This window comes from Peromyscus eremicus, unplaced genomic scaffold, assembly GCF_949786415.1.
Source record: "Peromyscus eremicus unplaced genomic scaffold, PerEre_H2_v1 PerEre#2#unplaced_57, whole genome shotgun sequence".
NCBI lineage: Eukaryota > Metazoa > Chordata > Mammalia > Rodentia > Cricetidae > Peromyscus > Peromyscus eremicus.
The window spans coordinates 1141494-1160193 of NW_026734301.1; the positions used below are offsets into that span (position 1 = coordinate 1141494).

The 18700-nt window shown below is 36.8% G+C and overlaps 1 protein-coding gene across 1 annotated transcript in view; it reads left to right on the top strand.

Annotated features, from left to right (window-relative positions):
* Positions 1-15145, top strand: part of LOC131901209 (POTE ankyrin domain family member A-like) — a gene marked incomplete at its 3' end in the record, with an annotated part of 40635 nt that extends 25490 nt beyond the window's left edge. The window contains exons 10-18 of the mRNA XM_059252438.1: positions 1675-1757; positions 3628-3685; positions 5956-5984; positions 6068-6128; positions 9178-9206; positions 9297-9357; positions 13249-13277; positions 13367-13427; positions 15051-15145. Of these exons, the coding sequence (XP_059108421.1) occupies positions 1675-1757; positions 3628-3685; positions 5956-5984; positions 6068-6128; positions 9178-9206; positions 9297-9357; positions 13249-13277; positions 13367-13427; positions 15051-15145 (506 nt within the window). The remainder of the gene's footprint in view (positions 1-1674; positions 1758-3627; positions 3686-5955; positions 5985-6067; positions 6129-9177; positions 9207-9296; positions 9358-13248; positions 13278-13366; positions 13428-15050) is intronic.
* Positions 15146-18700: the final 3555 nt, after the last annotated feature.

The following is an 18700-nucleotide window of genomic DNA, read 5'->3' on the forward strand; positions in this document are numbered from 1 at the left end:
TAAAAATGTAATGGTAGACAAGAAAAACTTTCATCCAAAGTTTGAAATAAGAATGTCAGTAAAAGAGTTGCCTTTTATTTTATTTAGCTTTTGATAATTTCATGCTTGTGTACTATATTTACATCATTTTCAGGTGTCTGGCTATTCCTACAACCTTTCCTGTGCTCAAGTCGTTAGTAACTATGTGTGTGACTTCTATACTATTAGTAAAGACACACTATTTTTTTTTTTGTGTGTGTGTGTGCGCGTACGTGCGTGAATATGTGTGTGCATGCGTGTTTGTGTCTCTGTGCGTGTGTGAGTGTGTGTAAGTGCATGCATGCTTGTGTGTATTTGTTTAGTGTGTTGCTTGTATGTACATGTGTTTAGGACTGATCACTGGAATTGCACAACCTATTATCCTACTAGGATGAGCTCATCTCTGGAAAATCACCTGATTTGTCTTTGTTTATCAGTCACTGATTGCCTACAGATCTTCATCTAGGGGTTGTGCATTGTGAGATTCACTTCACCCACAGTAGCATTTCATCAAGTGTTGTCCTTATACAGGTGTCTTTTCAGATATCATACTTTTGAAATTTCATGGTAGCAATATCTAAGTCATGCATAGAAGATGCTGTGTAGCTTCAAGAGTGCTGGTACTTTGATTTTACAATCTATCTACCCAATTCTTGCTATTTTTCCTGATCCTTAGATTTAGGACTTTATAAGTGGAGTTGCGGCATATTATGGTCACTCCTTGGAGTCTGATTAATTGTATATACTGTAATACTTTTATGTACTGTGTAAAGTAAATTCTTTGAGGAGAAATGACAGCTACATTCTTCTGTGGTATAACCGTGACTATAAAAACCATATTTAGAACACAGTAAGTATACTGTTATAAGAAAACGGGAGTAATTGATGACTCCTTGTGTTTATGATTTCTCCATCCATGGATAGTTGATTAGTTTCCCAGTACCAGGAATAAATTTCTCATTGAGTGGGTCTCTGGACCGATAGGACAGCTGTTGGTTACCCCAAAAATAAAAGTGTCGCTATCCTACCATGAGCGTTATCTTGCCAGGCCTTTCAACATCTTGGTGGTGGGATTACTGATTGCTTATCTCCCTTGGCACTTTGCATAGCATGTTCTCATAGTAGGAGAGCAGGTTTCTATGTCAGGTCCAGCTAAATTACTCCAAATTCTGTGTCTAAAGTGTGGAGTCTTGAGCAATAGGGCCTTATAACTAAAACTATTTTGCCAGTTTCAATAAAAAAATTATTTCATAATCCTTCTCCAATTTCTTTAATTTGAACAATTTTGAATGTGCTTGTGGGTATGAGCACATGATAAATGTTCTGAAAAATCGATGACGTCTGAAAATGTAGATTTTAGAGAGCTTGGTCATTTATGAGAGGTGTGTTACTACTAGATGAATTAGTCAAGTATTTGGATGTCTTGAAGCTGGCAACATGCAGTTTCTGTACAAGTGATATACAGGTATTTTTACAACTTGGGCATTTATCTAAGCATGTAAATATTCATGTATAAAGTACATTTAATTGAAATATTTGATAAGAGTACATTTTTTTCTAAATTCTAATTATGAATGTATTTCAGTCTATTGTCATAGAAAATTGTGTATCTAATTGTTATATTTATTTTTTAAATAAAATATGTGGATATGTCAGAAGAACTAGAATTAGAAACAATACCGGATTTAAAACTGGAAAACGAAAATGCTTATAATAAGAATGAAGACTATCAAAAGTTGGTATGTAACTATTTAAATTTAAATTTCTCACTTACTACTGTTTGGTTTGATGATCTTACCATAGACCAAAAGAAACTACACTTCAGGCTACTATATTCAGTCCATCAATGATGATTTAACATTGAAGTGAAAGTCTTTTACCTATTATAAAACACAGGGTATTCTTAGAATCCAGTCACACAGCTAATCATTGTCTTTTATAAGTAATTTAGTAAATAATTATGTGATTATTACTTGTGCTTTATGTTAAGCTCTTTACGTAGCTGGAGAGTCTTATGGCTCTCTATTTAAAATAGTGGATGATATAAAATTGTGACTTCAGAGTTGGATTTATTTCATAAAGTTGATTCTTCCTGCAGAAACTAAATTTGTTATGTGATGATTATACTCAGTTATGTCAAGGAGAAATTTTTTCCTTATGGTCATTGGGTTATTTCAAGGTCCTCATTTGAGAAGATAATATGGACATATAATCAACTAATCTGCCAACAGAAAGAACTTTTGATTCCATAAAAGAGGCTTCATTGTGAAGGAAAAACTCAATTATTTTGCTCAGTTCAATGAAGAAAATTAATTATTTCCACATTATTGTCCAATATGCTTAATTAATATATATATTGGGAGTTGAGTTAATATAGAGAATTCAAATAGATTCAAGACACTATAGTTTCCCTTTTACACAATGTTAGGTACTTACTGAAGTATGAGTATGTTCTGAAGACATTTTTAATATTTTAAACCTACATAAATCTGTATAGTCAATATCTACTCTATGTTGAGAAATCAAGAACTGAGAATTTCAGAGGAAAGCCTAATATGCTATAGTAATAGAACAGAAAACAAGTAAAAAGCAACTGTTTTAGTTCAGATAGGTGCATTTTGTCATAAAGAAAACATATGGTACAGAGAGACATTTAGGTAAGATTGTCGTTAATACAGGGTAGGAGTGAGAATGGTATTTTGTCATCAGAGATCAAAGTATGAAGCCTAACATGTTTTAGAAGATGAGGGAGTGTCCACTCAGTAACTGTCAAATAGGATGGCATTACTGTACATATAGAATAGTGGACAACATATTCTCATAACTTTTAAAATTCTTGAATGACGAGAAAGCAAGATTTGTTTACTCTATTAAACATGCAAAAAATGTGAAATGGTGTTTGGGGAAGATTTCTGTTCATTGAGAAACATTTGCAAAATATTAAAACTGCATAATGGTCTAATGTTATTGTCTAAAGGTAACATAGGAAATAACTTGTCTGCTTATCATTTTAATCCAGATTTACCATCTATAAGAAATTAATGAAATATGTCAGTTTTGTTTGTTCACTTTTACCAAAATTAAGCACATTCTGCCTTCTTCACTACACAATCAGCATGATATAACATGAATGCTTTTAACATAATACATATCTCCTATCAAGCCTAACCACACAAATAATGTCATTGTATAACACCTCATGATTAATATTAATCGTGTCCTAGAGGAATGGCCTTACTAAAGATGTGAACATTTGTGTCATTAACATTCTCCAACTTTACTAAGAAGAACAAATTAGTTTTATGCATTGTAAAATAAAATAATTACTTCTATTGATACATACACATCAGGCATTACTCTGTCTATGGATGTTTTTCCTCTATTCTATATTTCTTGTATGTAATTGGGAAATGAAAGACTTAAACTTGACTGTGTATGTAAGATTCTCCATTCAAATACCATGGTTTTTGATATATACTGCATATATTCTCATGAACAATTTTCTTAAAGTCCAATATCATGATATGTTCAGAAATAGAAAATGAGACCTTTTGAAATTACACTACTAATATCACGTGACGGAGTGTCTTTTACCCTAATCCACTGCAGAAAGCTGCCCAGTCATCCAACATAGGAAATGGTCTAGAAGAAAATGAAATAATTCAAGGTAAGAGTCATCATGAAGAGACTTTATGTAAGACAAATGCTGGTATGTTGTGCTACCAGAAGAAATCACTGAATAAATTTACACTTAAATAAAAGACAACAAAAGTGGTAATAAGCCCCATATGTTAATATGCATGAGCGATGTGTAAAATTGAGATACTCCCAGAAGGATCTCTGAGTTCTCTTCTACCTGAGATACCTAAGGTGCCCCTTTGTCCATTGACTCAACTAGGTATAACTGAAGGTTTCATGTTTAGCAAAAGATGTCTAATTGGGGCTTTATCTCCTCTTTTATTTGGAGACTCCATTTGGATTTATTTTATATGCATATGTATTTAGAAATATTCTACAGCAGTATGTTTCCATATGGTTTTTCACGTGGACTTTAGTAAATTGTCCATCCCCATATTCCTACCCTAACCTCTCACTTGCATCGCCCTTCCCCCCACTGTCTCTTTACAATTATATATTCTATTTCCCTTTACTTGAATGATCCTCGCAAGCAGTCCCTTACTTGATGCAGAGTCTATGGGTTTTAGCATACATGTTGAAGACTTAAATGCTAACACTCACATATAAGGGAAATTATACAGTATTTGATTTTTGGATCTGGGTCTCCTCATTGGTGATGATTTTTTTCTAGCTTCCTACACTTATATGTAAATTTCCTTTTTTTGATAGAAGCAAAACACCCCATCGTGTAAGTTCACCATATTTTCATTATATATTTGCCAGTTAAAGGACATCTAAATTGTTCCCTAAATCTGGCTATTTTAAATACTCAATAATGAGCATGTATGAGCAGGTATTTATTGTAGTAGGATATAGAGTCCTTTGGGTATATGCCAGATAGATGTATAGGTGGCTTTAGAGAAGGATTAGTAGCCAGCTTCCTGAGAAAATGCCAGAGTCATTTCCTTAATGGCTGTAAAAGTTTACATTCTCATCAGTAATGAGCAAGTGTTCCATTTTCCTCATATCCTCACAAGCATGAGTTGTCATTTGCTTAATTGAACTTTGCCCTTTGGACAGGAGAAAAATGAAATCTCAAAGTACTTTTGGTTTGCATTCTCCTGATAAAGAAAGATGATGAGCATTTCTTTAAAAGTTTGTCAGCAGTTTGTGTTTTATCTTTTAAAAATTGTCTTTGTATTCCCGAACACCATTATCATTGGGTTAGTTGTTTCCTGGGAGTCCAATTTTTCTTCTTTATGTATTTTAGATACTAACTGTACATTAGAGGTTTGAATGATTAAGTTCTTTTCCTATTATGTAGCCTGATGATGGTGTCCTTTGCCATAAAGAAGCTTTCGGTTTCATGTGGTCCCATTTACTAAATTTGGGTCTTAGTGCTGTATTGCAGGTGTTCTGTTCAGAAGTCTTTCCTGTACCAGTGAGTTCAAGCCTGTTAAAAACTTTTTCTTGGGGGGCTGGAGAGGTGGCTCAGAGGTTAAGAGCACTGCTTGTTCTTCCAAAGGTCCTGAGTTCAATTCCCAGCAACCACATGGTGGCTCACAACCATCTGTAATGAGATCTGGTGCCCTCTTCTGGTCTGCAGGGATATGTGCAGACAGAACACTGTATACATAATAAATAAATAAATATTTAAAAAAAAAAAAAAAAAAAACTTTTTCTTCTGTCATATTCAGGGTATCTAGTCTTATTTTGAGATTCATGATCCATTTGGAGTTGAGTTTTGTTCAGGGTAATAAATACTCCTATGTGTATTCTCCTTCATGTATCCATGAAGTTTGGTAATCTCCATGTATGGAGGATATTTTTTTTTATCCAGTGTGTATTTCTAGTTTCTTTATGAAAAATCATGTATTCATAGGTGTTTTGACATTAATTTGATTTCATTGATCAACATGTCTATTTTGATGATAGAATCATGATGTTTTTATTACTCTAGTTCTGTAACAAAACATGCAATCTGGGATAGTGATTTCTCCAGCGTATTTTAGTATTGAGAATCTTCTTAAAACTATCCAAGATTTTTTTTGTATTTCCATATGAACCTGAAAGGCTTTTTGATGCTGTTGTGGTTGTTTTTTAAATTTTTCTGAATTTTGATGGGAATTAAATTGAATCCATAGATTTCTTTTGATATATTTCAGTATATTTTTTGTCAGCTGCTTTCCTAACCAATAAAATAATATATAGTTATTTTGAAAGAAGGGACTAGAACTCATTGCCCTCTGAAGCCTTTATAAAGGTAGGTTTGGAATTCTTATTGTGCATAAGATTGACTATACTTTCTTTTTCTTTCAGTTTGGGCTGAAAAATGTCCACATCCAGAGGTAAATGCCTTTTAATATTTATATTGAATAATTATATATTGTTGAAATCCAAAATATTGATTAAATGTCTCTTTTCAAAATAGCTGAGGGATGACTGTCATCTAGTCTCCAGATCCAAGCCTGAAACACAGCAGTCTCAAACAGGTAAATTTTGTAAGTCACTTTCTCCTGATCAATTTATTCTAATACATTTCAAATACACACAGTCTTCCTGATGCCAATTATATCTTGACTATAATGTTGGAAGGTTTTGTCATAAGCAATGCCAACTCACTAGTGGCATACATGCTTCAAAATTATTACATTGACAACATAAAACATTTAGAAATGTCAGCTCAGCTTCAATGTTTAATACTCATGTTGGACTGCCTTATCATTTCCAGTGTGCAATCTCTGTTTATTAGTGACTTGTAGAAGTCAATCATGAGACTAATGAGACTGCCCCAGTGTGTGACCATAATTTCTTGATGGATCTCAGAATGCACACCTACACACATAGCTATCTGTAAGGACAAGGCAGAAACTTATTTGAGCTCAGAGATTCTGATCTGGACTGGACAAACAGCAATGTACAATATCTTCAGGAAAGAAAATCAATTTTTGTGTTGCTCTAGAACTCATAGTACACTGCTTCACTTCACTCATAGTGCATTGTAATTTAATTACAAGGAATAGGAAATGCATTTAGAATTCTTATCTACAATCTATTTCAATAACACAGCATACACTATCATATAGTGGAGCAGTCATTGACAATCCCAAAGCTTACATAGATATCTTGCCATAGGAAACTTTCAGCTTCATGTGGTCCCATTTATTAAGTGTGGGTCTTAGTGCCTGTGCTACAGGTGTCCTATTCAAAAAGTCTTTTCCTGTACCAATGAGTTCAAGCCTATTACACACTTTCTCTTCTGTTATATTCAGTGTCTCTGGTCTTATTTAGAGATCCTTGATTCATTTGGAATTAAGTTTTTATTTAGGGTAGTAAATACAGATCTCTGTGCAGTTTTCTCCATGCAGCAATCAAGATTAGTTCATTACCATGTGTGGAAGATGTTTTTTACCCAGTGTGTATTTCCAGTTTCTATATGAAAAATCATGTGTCCATTGGTGTGTGGACCTCCATTTGGTGTTTAGTTTGATTTCATTGATCAACATGTCTATTGTGATGCTAGAACCATGCTGTTTTTATTAGTCTACCTCTGTAACAAAACATGAACTCTAAGATAGTGGTTTCTCCATCCTCTTTTCTTATTAAGTATCCTTTTATCTCTATTCAGTGTTGTCTTTCATTATTTTGTTCTTTTTTTATTTAAAATTTTATTTTACATACCAACCACAGATCCCCCTCTCATCCCTCTACCGACTCCCCTCCAGTATACCCCCAGCCCCTCCTCCAAAAAAGTGTTAGGTCTCCCATGGGGAGTCAGCAAATCCTGGTACATTCAGTTGAGGCAGGATCAAGCACCTCCACACTGCAGCAAGGCTGAGCAAGGCATCCCACTATAGGTAATGGGCTCCAGATTGCCAGCACATGCACCAGGTATAGATCCTGATCCCATTACCAGGGGGCCTTCAAACAGACCAAGCTACACAACTGTCTCCCATATGCAGAGGGCCTAGTCCAGTCCCATGCTGGTTCCACAGCTGTTGGTCTAAAGTTCCTGAGTTCCTACAAACATGGTTTAGTTGTCTCTGTAGATTTCCCTACAAATCTTGACCCCGCCCCCCTTGCTCATAGAATCCTCTTCCCTCTTCTCTACTGGACTCCCAGAGTTCAGCCTGGTGCTTGGTTGTGGATCTCTGCATCGGCTTCCATCAATTACTGGATGAAGGCTCTATGATGACAGTTAGGGAATTCACCAATCTGAATGCCAGGGTAGGCCAGTTCAGGCACCCTATCCACTATTGCCAGTCTTCTAATCTGGGGTCATCCTTGTGGATTCCTAGAAATTTCCCTAGCACCAGGTTTCTCCCTCTATCAAGATATCTCTTTCATTGCTCTCCCACTCTGTCCCTCTCCCAGCTCAGCCATCCCATCATCCCCTCATGTTCTCTTCCTCTATCCCATCCCCTTTATTGCCCCCCATCCCCACTTTACTCATGGAGATCTCCTCTGTTTCTCCTTCCCATGGCAATCCATGTGTCCCTCTTAGGCTCCTCATTTCCTAGCTTCTTTGGAGCTGTGGGTTGTAGTCTGATTATTTTTTTTCTTTACATCTGGTATCCACTGATGAGTGATTACATATCATGTTTGTCTTTCTGAGCCTGGGATACCTCACCACAGGAGTCTTGCCTGCTGACCTACAACTGGGGCTGCAATGGGTGGGGGTAAGGGGGTTTGGGTTGTGCCTCTGAAGCAGGGTGACCGGCTGGGAGTACAGTAAGTCACCTCTTGGTCCAATGGGAGCCAGCCAAGTCTATGTCTCAGGGAACAGCTATGGTCTTGGGGGATGGGTGGATTTGGGAGAGCAAGAGGGACTTGTAGATAACAGAGTCTTATGTGGAGTGGAGGTAGTTAGTTCTGCCTGCAGGAGACTTTCCAACTGGCCTGAAATTGGGGCTGCAATGGGTGGGGGAATGGGGGCATGGGTTGTGCCCCTGGGCCTAAGGCCTAGAGGCTGGGTGACTGGCTGGAAGAGCAATGATTCACCTCTTGGTTCAATTGGAGCTAGCAGAGTGTGTGTCTCAGGGAGCAGCTGCAGTCTTGGTGCAGTGGGTAGACTTAGAGGGACAGAGTAAGACTTGTGATTAAAGGATCTGATGGGGTGGTGGGAATCAGACCTGCCTGCAGGAGTGTTGCCTGCTGGCCTGTAACTGCACCTAGGAGAACGGGGACAATCTGAGCTGGTGGAGTCTCTCCATTCTTTTGTTTGGTTTGTTATTTTTTTATTTTTATTTTTTGGATTTCCATATGAACCTGAAAGGTGTTTAGACGCTGTTGTGGTTGGTTTTTCTTTTTTTCAATTTTTCTGACAAATTATATTAGAATTTTGATGGCCCTTGCACTGAATCTTTAAGTTGCTTTGCTAAGTTTCGGTATATTTATGTCAGTTTTTGTCCTAAGCAGTAAAATAATAGGAGTTTATTATGAAAGAAGGGAATGAAATCTCACTGCCATCCGAAGCCTACATAAAGGTAGTTTTGGTGATCTCATTGTGCATGAGACTGACTCTACATTTTTCTCTTTCAGTTTGGGCTGAAAAATGTTCACACCCAGAGGTAAATGCTTTTTAATAGTAATATTGAATAATTACATCTTGATTGAAGTCCAAAATATTGATTAAATATCTCATTTCAAAATCCATTCAGCAGAAGGATTATTCTCATCGAATTTCCAAACCCAAGTCTGAAACACAGCAATCTCAAGCAGGTAAATTTTGTAAGTCACATTTTCCTGATCAAGGTATTTTAATAAATTTCAAAAGCACACAGTCTTCCTGATGCCAATTATTTCTTTTTTTTTTTTTTGTTTTGTTTTTTGTTTTTTGTTTTTTGTTTTTCGAGACAGGGTTTCTCTGTGTAGCTTTGTGCCTTTCCTGGGACTGACTCACTTGGTAGCCCAGGCTGGCCTCGAACTCACAGAGATCCGCCTGGCTCTGCCTCCCGAGTGCTGGGATTAAAGGCGTGCGCCACCACCGCCCGGCTGCCAATTATTTCTTGATGATGGTGATGGTAGACTTTGACATACGCAATGCCATCTGATAGTGGCATACATGCTGGAAAATATATTACATTGGAAATATAAAAAATTTGCAAAGTAAGCTCAGCTTTAATATTTAATACTCATGATCTAAGGCCTTATCCTTTCCAGTGTGCAAGCTCTCTGTTTATTAGTTACTTATAGAAGTCAATCGTGAGACTAATGAGATTTCTCCAATGTCTATGATTTCTTGATACCTGGGTCTCAGAATGAACACCTGTCATACCCAAAGTTACCAGAAAGGGCAAAGCAAAAACATATGTGAACTCAGAGATTCTGTTCTGCACTGGACAGCCAGCAGTATACCACATCTTCAGGAAAGAAAATCAAGTTTTGTTTTGTTCTAGAATTTATAATGTATATCTTACCTTCATCTGTACTGCACTGTAATTTAGTAACAAGAAATAGGAAATGTATTTAGAATTCATATCTATAATTTATTTCAATAACACTATCATATGGCGGAGTGATTATTTAAAATCCCATAACTGGTATACATATCTTGCCATAAAGAAGCTTTTAGCTTCATGTGGTCCCATTTATTAAATGTAGGTCTTAGTGCCTGTGCCACAGGTGTCCTATTCAGAAAGTGTTTTTCCTGTACCAGTCAGTTCAAGCCTATTACACACTTTGTCTTCTGTCTTACTCGGGGTCTCTGGTCTCATTTTGAGATCCTTGATCCACTTGGAGTTGAGTTTTATTCAGGGTTAGAAATACAGTTCTCTGTGCATTCTTCTTGAAGCCATAAAGTTTGGTGAGCACCATGTATTGAAGCTGTTTTTTTCCAGCGTGTCTTTCTAGTTTCTTTATCAAAAATAGTGTCCATAGGTGTGTGGACCTCACCACAGGAGTCTTGCCTGCTGGCCTACAACTGGGGCTGCAATGGATGGGGGTAAGGGGGTTTGGGTTGTGCCTCTGAAGCAGGGTGACCGGCTGGGAGTACAGTAAGTCACCTCTTGGTCCAGTGGGAGCCAGCCAAGTCTGTGTCTCAGGGAACAGCTATGGTCTTGGGGGATGAGTGGATTTGGGAGAGCAAGAGGGACTTGTAGATAACAGAGTCTTATGTGGAGTGGAGGTAGTTAGTTCTGCCTGCAGGAGACTTTCCAACTGGCCTGAAATTGGGGCTGCAATGGGTGGGGGAATGGAGGAATGGGTTGTGCCCCTGGGCCTAAGGCCTAGAGGCTGGGTGACCGGCTGGAAGAGCAGTGACTCACCTCTTGGTTCAATTGGAGCTAGCAGAGTCTGTGTCTCAGGGAGCAGCTGCAGTCTTGGTGCGGTGGGTAGGCTTAGAGGGACAGAGTAGGACTTGTAATTAAAGTATCTGATGGGGTGGTGGGAATCAGACCTGCCTGCAGGAGTGTTGCCTGCTGGCCTGTAACTGCACCTAGGAGAACAGGGACTCACCTCTTGGTCCAATCTGAGCTGGTGGAGTCTCTCCATTCTTTTGTTTGGTTTGTTATTTTTTTATTTTTATTTTTTGGATTTCCATATGAACCTGAAAGGTGATTAGATGCTGTTGTGGTTGGTTTTTCTTTTTTTCAATTTTTCTGACAAATTATATTAGAATTTTGATGGCTCTTGCACTGAATCTTTTAGTTGCTTTGCTAAGTTTCTGTATATTTGTGTCAGTTTTTGTCCTAAGCAGTAAAATAATAGGAGTTTATTATGAAAGAAGGGAATGAAATCTCACTACCATCTGAAGCCTACATAAAGGTAGTTTTGGTGATCTCACTGTGCATGAGACTGACTCTACATTTTTCTCTTTCAGTTTGGGCTGAAAAATGTCCACACCCAGAGGTAAATGCTATTTAATATTAATATTGAATAATTACATCTTGATTGAAGTTCAAAATATTGATTAAATATCTCATTTCAAAGTCCATTCAGCAGAGGGATTATTCTCATCAAATTTCCAAACCCAAGTCTGAAACACAGCGATCTCAAGCAGGTAAATTTTGTAAGTCACATTCTCCTGAGCAAGGTTTTTTTTTTTTTTTTTTGGTTTTTCTGAGACAAGGTTTCTCTGTGTAGCTTTGCGCCTTTCCTGGGACTCACTTGGTAGCTCAGGCTGGCTTCGAACTCACAGAGATCCGCCTGGCTCTGCCTCCCGAGTGCTGGGATTAAAGGCATGCACCACCACCGCCCGGCTGATCAAGGTATTTTAATAAATTTCAAAAGCACACAGTCTTCCCGATGCCAATTATATCTTGATGATGGTGATGATAGAATTTGACATACGCAATGCCATCTGATAGTGGCATACATGCTGGAAAATATATTATATTGGAAATATAAAATATTTGCAAAATAAGCTCAGCTTTAATGTTTAATACTCATGATCTAAGGCTTTATCCTTTCCAGTGTGCAAACTCTCTGTTTATTAGTTACTTATAGAAGTCAATCTTGAGACTAATGAGATTTCTCCAGTGTCTGACTATGATTTCTTGATACCTGGGTCTCAGAATGAACACCCGTCGTACTCAAAGTTACCAGAAAGGGCAAAGCAAAGACATGTGTGAACTCAGAGATTCTGCTCTGCACTGGACAGCCAGCAGTATACCACATCTTCAGGAAAGAAAATCAAGTTTTGTTTTGTTCTAGAACTTATAATGTATATCTTACCTTCATCTGTACTGCACTGTAGTTCAGTAACAAGAAATAGGAAATGGACTTAGAATTCATATCTATAATTTATTTCAATAACACTATCATATGGTGGAGTGATTATTTAAAATCCCATAACTGGTATACATATCTTGCCATAAAGAAGCTTTTAGCTTCATGTGGTCCCATTTATTAAATGTAGGTCTTAGTGCCTGTGCCACAGCTGTCCTATTCAGAAAGTTTTTTTTTCCTGTACCAGTCAGTTCAAGCCTATTACACACTTTGTCTTCTGTCTTATTCAGGGTCTCTGGTCTCATTTTGAGATCCTTGATCCACTTGGAGTTGAGTTTTATTCAGGGTTAGAAATATAGTTCTCTGTGAATTCTTCTTGAAGCCATAAAGTTTGGTGAGCACCATGTATTGAAGCTGTTTTTTTCCAGCGTGTCTTTCTAGTTTCTTTATCAAAAATAGTGTCCATAGGTGTGTGGACTTATGTTTGGTGTTCAGTTTGATTTCATTGATCAACACGTATACTGTGATGCTAAAACCATGATGTTTTTATTACTCTAGACCTGTAAAAATCATGAAATCTGGGGTGGTGGTTTCTCCAACTCTTTTTGTATTGGGGTTTGTTTTACCTCTCTCCGGGGTTTTTTCTTCGTTCATTTATTTTTATCTCTATGTGGAGCTGAAAGGCTTTTTCATGCTGGTGTGGTTATTTTTTTTCAATTTCTCTGACTAATTATGTTGTAGTTTTGATGAGGATTACATTGAATCTATAGATTGCTTTTAGAATGTCTCAGTCATTTCTGTCAGCTGTTGTCCTAACCAGTAAACTAATAGGTGTTTATTTAGGAAGAAGGGAATAAGAACTCACTGCCATCCAAAGCCTATATAAAGTTACTTTTGTAGTTCCCATTGTGTAGGAGATTAATAAATTTATCCTTTTTCTTTTAGTGTGGGCTGAAAAATGTCCTCACCCAGAGGTAAATGACTTTTAATATTTATATTAAATGATTAATATTTATTGAATTCCAAAATATTAATTAACTATCTCATTTGAAAATCCATTCAGCTGAGGGATTATTCACGTCTAATCTCCAAACCTGAGTCTCTACCACACCAATCTCAACCAGGTAAGTTTCGTATGTCACATTCTTCTGATCAGTTTATTTTATTACTTTTCAAATGCACACAGACTTCCTGATGCCCATTATATCTTGATGATGGTGATGATAGTGTTTGACATAAGCAATGCCATCTCACTGGTGGCAGACATGCTTCAAAAACATTCACATGGACAATATGAATTATTAGTAAATGTAAGCACAGCTTCAATGTTTAATACTCAGGTTCACTCATCTTAACCTTTCCAGTGTGCAAATTCCCTGTTTATTAGTGACTTCTATAAGTCAATCATGAGACATATATGACTTCCTCAAAGATTGAACATCATTTCTGGACACCTAGGTCTCAAAACGCACACCTGTAGTAAAGCTCCCTGAAAGGTCAGGGCAGAGACATGTTGAGCTCAGAGATTCTGTTCTGGGCTGGACAAACAGCAATATACCACATCTTCAGAAAAGAAAATCAATTTTTGTGTTGTTTATAACTCATAGTGCACTGCCTTCCTCCATCTGCAGAGCATTGTAATTGATTTACAAGGAAGAGGAATGGCCTTTTAAAACCATATCTATAATCTATTTCAATAAATTAGGGTACACTGGCATACGGCAGTTCAGTCATTGAAAATCTCATTACTTATATGCACATCTTGTTTGCTTTTACACCTTTTCATTTCTCTGTACTCTATTGTCTGAAACTCATCTCTCTGTGTTTATATCAGTAAAGAAACCATGTCTGCAATGGCTTATTTACTTTCAAAACTTAAAAGTCAAAACCTATCAGAATCACACAAAGTAATTAAAAGAAAACAGGAAACAAAAGCAAATGAGATCTTCGGATCTTAGTACAAACTTTAATATAGTTCCTACATGTCAAGGAGAAAAACCGATACAACTGTAACAAAGTAGGTTCAAGTTGAAGTCCAAAAGAAGAGTTTAAGCATTATCTTAAGCTAGGGTAGCTACAGCAATACCCATTTTTCTTGGGAAAAAAAAGGGTGTACAGTACAGAATGACTCCATGTGATAAAGTGAGTCATAAAAGAGCAATTCGTCGGGCGGTGGTGCCTTTAATCCCAGCACTTGGGAGGCAGAGGCAGGCAGATCTCTGTGAGTTCGACACCAGCCTGGTCTACAGAGCGAGTTCCAGGAAAGGCTCCAAAGCTACACAGAGAAACCCTGTCTCGAAAAACCAAAAAAAAAAAAAAAGGAGCAGTTTCAGTGCAGAGCAAAAGCATGTTATTCTGTTGACAGAAAAATGTGTAGTAAACCAAGTACCATTTGGGGGAAGTGAACAGTGAGTTACTTAAGTTACTCTTGCAAGGCAAGGATAGTTTACAGGATGAAAGTGTTATTTTCCACAGTTCCTTCATATGTGGATGTAAGCATATAGGTCATTTATAACTTTCCTGACAAATCCTATGAAGCATGTATGACTCAAACCTGGCCAATATGTAGTACCTGTCCAAGTGTTGATTTGTCTACAATTACAAGTTTTCTTGAGGATGTAAATATACACCTATAGCATGTGGTTAATTGAAATAACATATAAAAAATAAAACCCTAACTTTACATTACTTCTATTTTTATAGAGTATTATTTTGCCTAATTGTTGTTCATATTTTTTTTGTAAAAGATATAATATTTTCAGAAGAACTAGAAGAAGAAATAACAGAATTTAAAGTGGAAAATGAGAGAAGTTTTGATAAGCATGCAGAAAATCAAGAATTTGTACGTAAAATTTAAATTTAAATTTCTCATTTTCAATTGTTTGCTTCAATGACTTTGCCATAGACCCACATGCTACATTTTAAACCACGTTATTCAGTCAAAAATTAATAATTGAGTAATAAAATGAAAGCATTTAATCTATTCTTAATTACAAAGTATTCTTAGAATCCCTTGACGTTGCTAAATATTTCCTTTGATGTATAATAAGTAAATTTCTGATCATTGTAATTGCTCTATTTTTAATGTATTTACACACCTGGGTAAAGACAAGACTCAATGTGAATATCATGGATCAGTTTTTGAAGTAACAATGCATTCTTTATATTCTACATACCCTCTCTCATGTGTACAATGTGTAAAGATTTTTAACCATTCTTCCATGCTGCCTTGTCAATCACTTTGTGGTATCCTTTGCTGCACAGAAGATTTTTAGTTTCATGGGGTCCCATTTATTACTTTGGTAATTACTTGTTTATAGTGTCTGTACCAGTGACCTGCTCAGAAAGTATTTAGCTGTACCAAAGAATTAATCATTAATCTGTAACATTTGGGCCTTGTGTTGAGATACCTGGATCATGGGAAGCTGAGTTTTATGCAGGGTGAGAGATAAGGCTCTAACTTCATTCATCCACCTATAGTCCAATCTGTCCAATGTGACTGGCACCATTTGTTTTCTACAATGTGAATCTTTGGCCTCTTTTACAAAAATTAAGAGACTGCAGGACTGTGGGCTTATATGTGGGTCATTAGTTTTCTACCACCAGTCAATGTTTGTTTGGGGGCCACTGCCATACTTTATTTATTATTTCAATTGGTTATAGTAACTTGAAATCTGGAATGGTGATGCTTCCATAAGTTTTTGTTTTTGTTCTTTTTAGTTTGCTTTGTTTTTGTTTCATGGTTCAAAATTGTTTCAGCTATTCTTGCTCTTTTGTGTTTCCGTTTGGGATTTAAAATGTCTTTTTCATTTTCTATGAACATTGAACTGGAAATTTTATGTGGATCATGTGGTGTCCACAGATCGCTTTTATTAGGATGACCAGTTTCACAATATTAACCCTACAATAATGATCACAGAAGGTCTTTGCAAGTTATCGTAACATCTTCAATTTCTTATTTTCACTTTCTTACTGCTTTCATTGTAAAAGTTTCACTTTTTGGTGACATTTATCCTAATTCATTACACTTTGAGGTTATTTGGAATAGCATGGTTTTCTTGATTTTACTCTCAGTACGTGCAGTATTTTTAGGTAGGCTACTGATTTGGAGGCTCAGATTAAAACCTGTTACTTTGCTAAATGTATTTATCAGCCATTGGAGTTTTCTGGGCAAAATATATTTTTTATAGAATCATATTATTACAAATGAAAATATTTCACCTCTTGGTTCCTTTCTTGTATCTTCTCTTGTCTTACTCTTCTAGTTAAGACTTCTAGTACTATATTGAACAGAAGGAGGAAGCGTGGTCATCCTTGTCAGGTTCCTGATTTTAGAAGGAAGGATTTGAGTGTTAACAATATGTTAGTTGTGTGTTTGCTTTTTATTGGCTTTATTATGCAGAAATATGTCCCTTTCATTCTTAGACTCTCTGAGATTTTTATCATAAAGTGACGAATAATATTGTCAAAGACCCTTTCTGTATCTAATGACATAATCATGTGCTTTTTGTCCTTGAGTCTGTTTCTGTAAAGGGTGGTGTGAAAGTGCTATCCTCTCAATTGAATTCATTAGATAAGTTCTTCCTATTTTATGGGTTTGTACCCTCAGTTCAGTTATTTCCTGCAGTCTACTCCTCTTGGTGTGCTTGTTGCAGAGCTTTCAGGTGTTCTCTTAAGTCTCTAAAATGAGATCTCTCAAAATTCATTATGAAGGCAGTTGGTGCTATGAACTTTCCTTTTAACAACACTTGCAATGTGTTCCATACATGTGAATATGTTGTGCATTCACTTTTATTGAATTTGAGGAAGTCTTTAATTTCTTTCTTATCACTGCCTTGACCCAGTGGTAATTCACTAGAGAGTTGTTCTGTTTCCATGAATTTTTAGACTTTCTGTTGTTTCTGTTGTTGTTGAAATTCAACTTTAATCCATGCAGTTTGATAGGATGCAGGGAGTGTGTGTTTCAATTTATTTGTATCTGACAAAACTTGCTTTGTGACTGAATATGTTGTCAATTTGGAGAGTGTTCCATGAGGTGCTGAGAAATGTCTTCATTTATGTTTGGATGAAATGGTCTCAGGAGCTCTGTTGGGTCCATGTGAGTCATAATGTCTATTAGCTCAATAATGCCTCAAAATTGAGAATCCATCTACCTCTAGACACAGCTGTAACAATCTTGGGTATATACCAAGGTACGCTTAATCGTACCACAAGGACTCTTACACATCTGTGATCAGAGTTACTTTTTTCATAACAGACCAGACCTCAATACAAGCTAGATGTCCAACAACACAAGAAAGGATATAGAAAATGTGGTACACTTACATAATGGAGTATTACTCATCTGTTAAAAAAATGACATCATTAAACTGACATGCCATGTTGATATGCAATGCTTTGTTGATACTCATGGAAAATTTGCCCTTTCTTAAACAAAAGGGAGGAGGAGTTGATGGGGGGTGAGAACAGAAAGTGAATGGAGGTGAGGGACTGAAAGGCAGGTGAAGAGAGGGCAGAAATTGTGGTTAGGATGTAAAACAAACAAACAAACAAATAAATAAATAAAAGAATCGAAAACAAACAAAAACCAAAATCAAACCAAAAAAAGAAAAAGGAAAGAAATTTTCAGGCAAATGTGTGGAACTGGAAAAAAACATCCTGAGTGAGGTACCCAGAACCAGAATACAAACTTGATTGTGCCCTAGCTCAATTGTCATCAGACAGGCTTCACCCAACACCTGAAGGAAACAGATACAGAGACCTGCAGCCAAAATTTAGGCCTAGCCTGGGGGAATCCTGCTGAAGAATGGGATTAAGGATTAGAGGAGTCAGAGGGGTAAAGGACATCACATGGAAACCCGCAGATTCAACTAACCTGGGCTCATAGGAGCTCATTGAGATTGAAATGACATCCAGAGTGCCTTCACGGACTGACCTAGGCCCTCTGCATATATGTGGCAGTTGGGTAGATCTTCCTTCTTGTAGTACTCTTAAAAGTGAAAGCAGAAGTTTTCTCTAATTGTTTTGCTGGCTTTAGGGATCTATTCTTCATACTTGGGTCCCTTGCCCAGCCTTAAAGCAAGCATTTGTGTTTAGTCTTACTGGAACTTGTGATGCCATGTTTTGTTGAAATTCATGGTGAGCCTGCCTTTTTATGAATAGAAACTGAGTAGTGCATGGGGGACAGTGTAGGGAGAGACACAGGAAGTAGAGGTGGGGTGGAAAGCTGTGGTTGGGATGTGAAATAAATAAATAAATTTAAAATAAAACCAAAAAGTTGTAATTCACATGTAGTGAATATTTACTATATGCTGTGATATTAAGCCCTGGATATTACAGATCAGGAGAGCAACCAACAGAATTTACAAGAGCCTTTGAACAGAGATTCAAAAATACT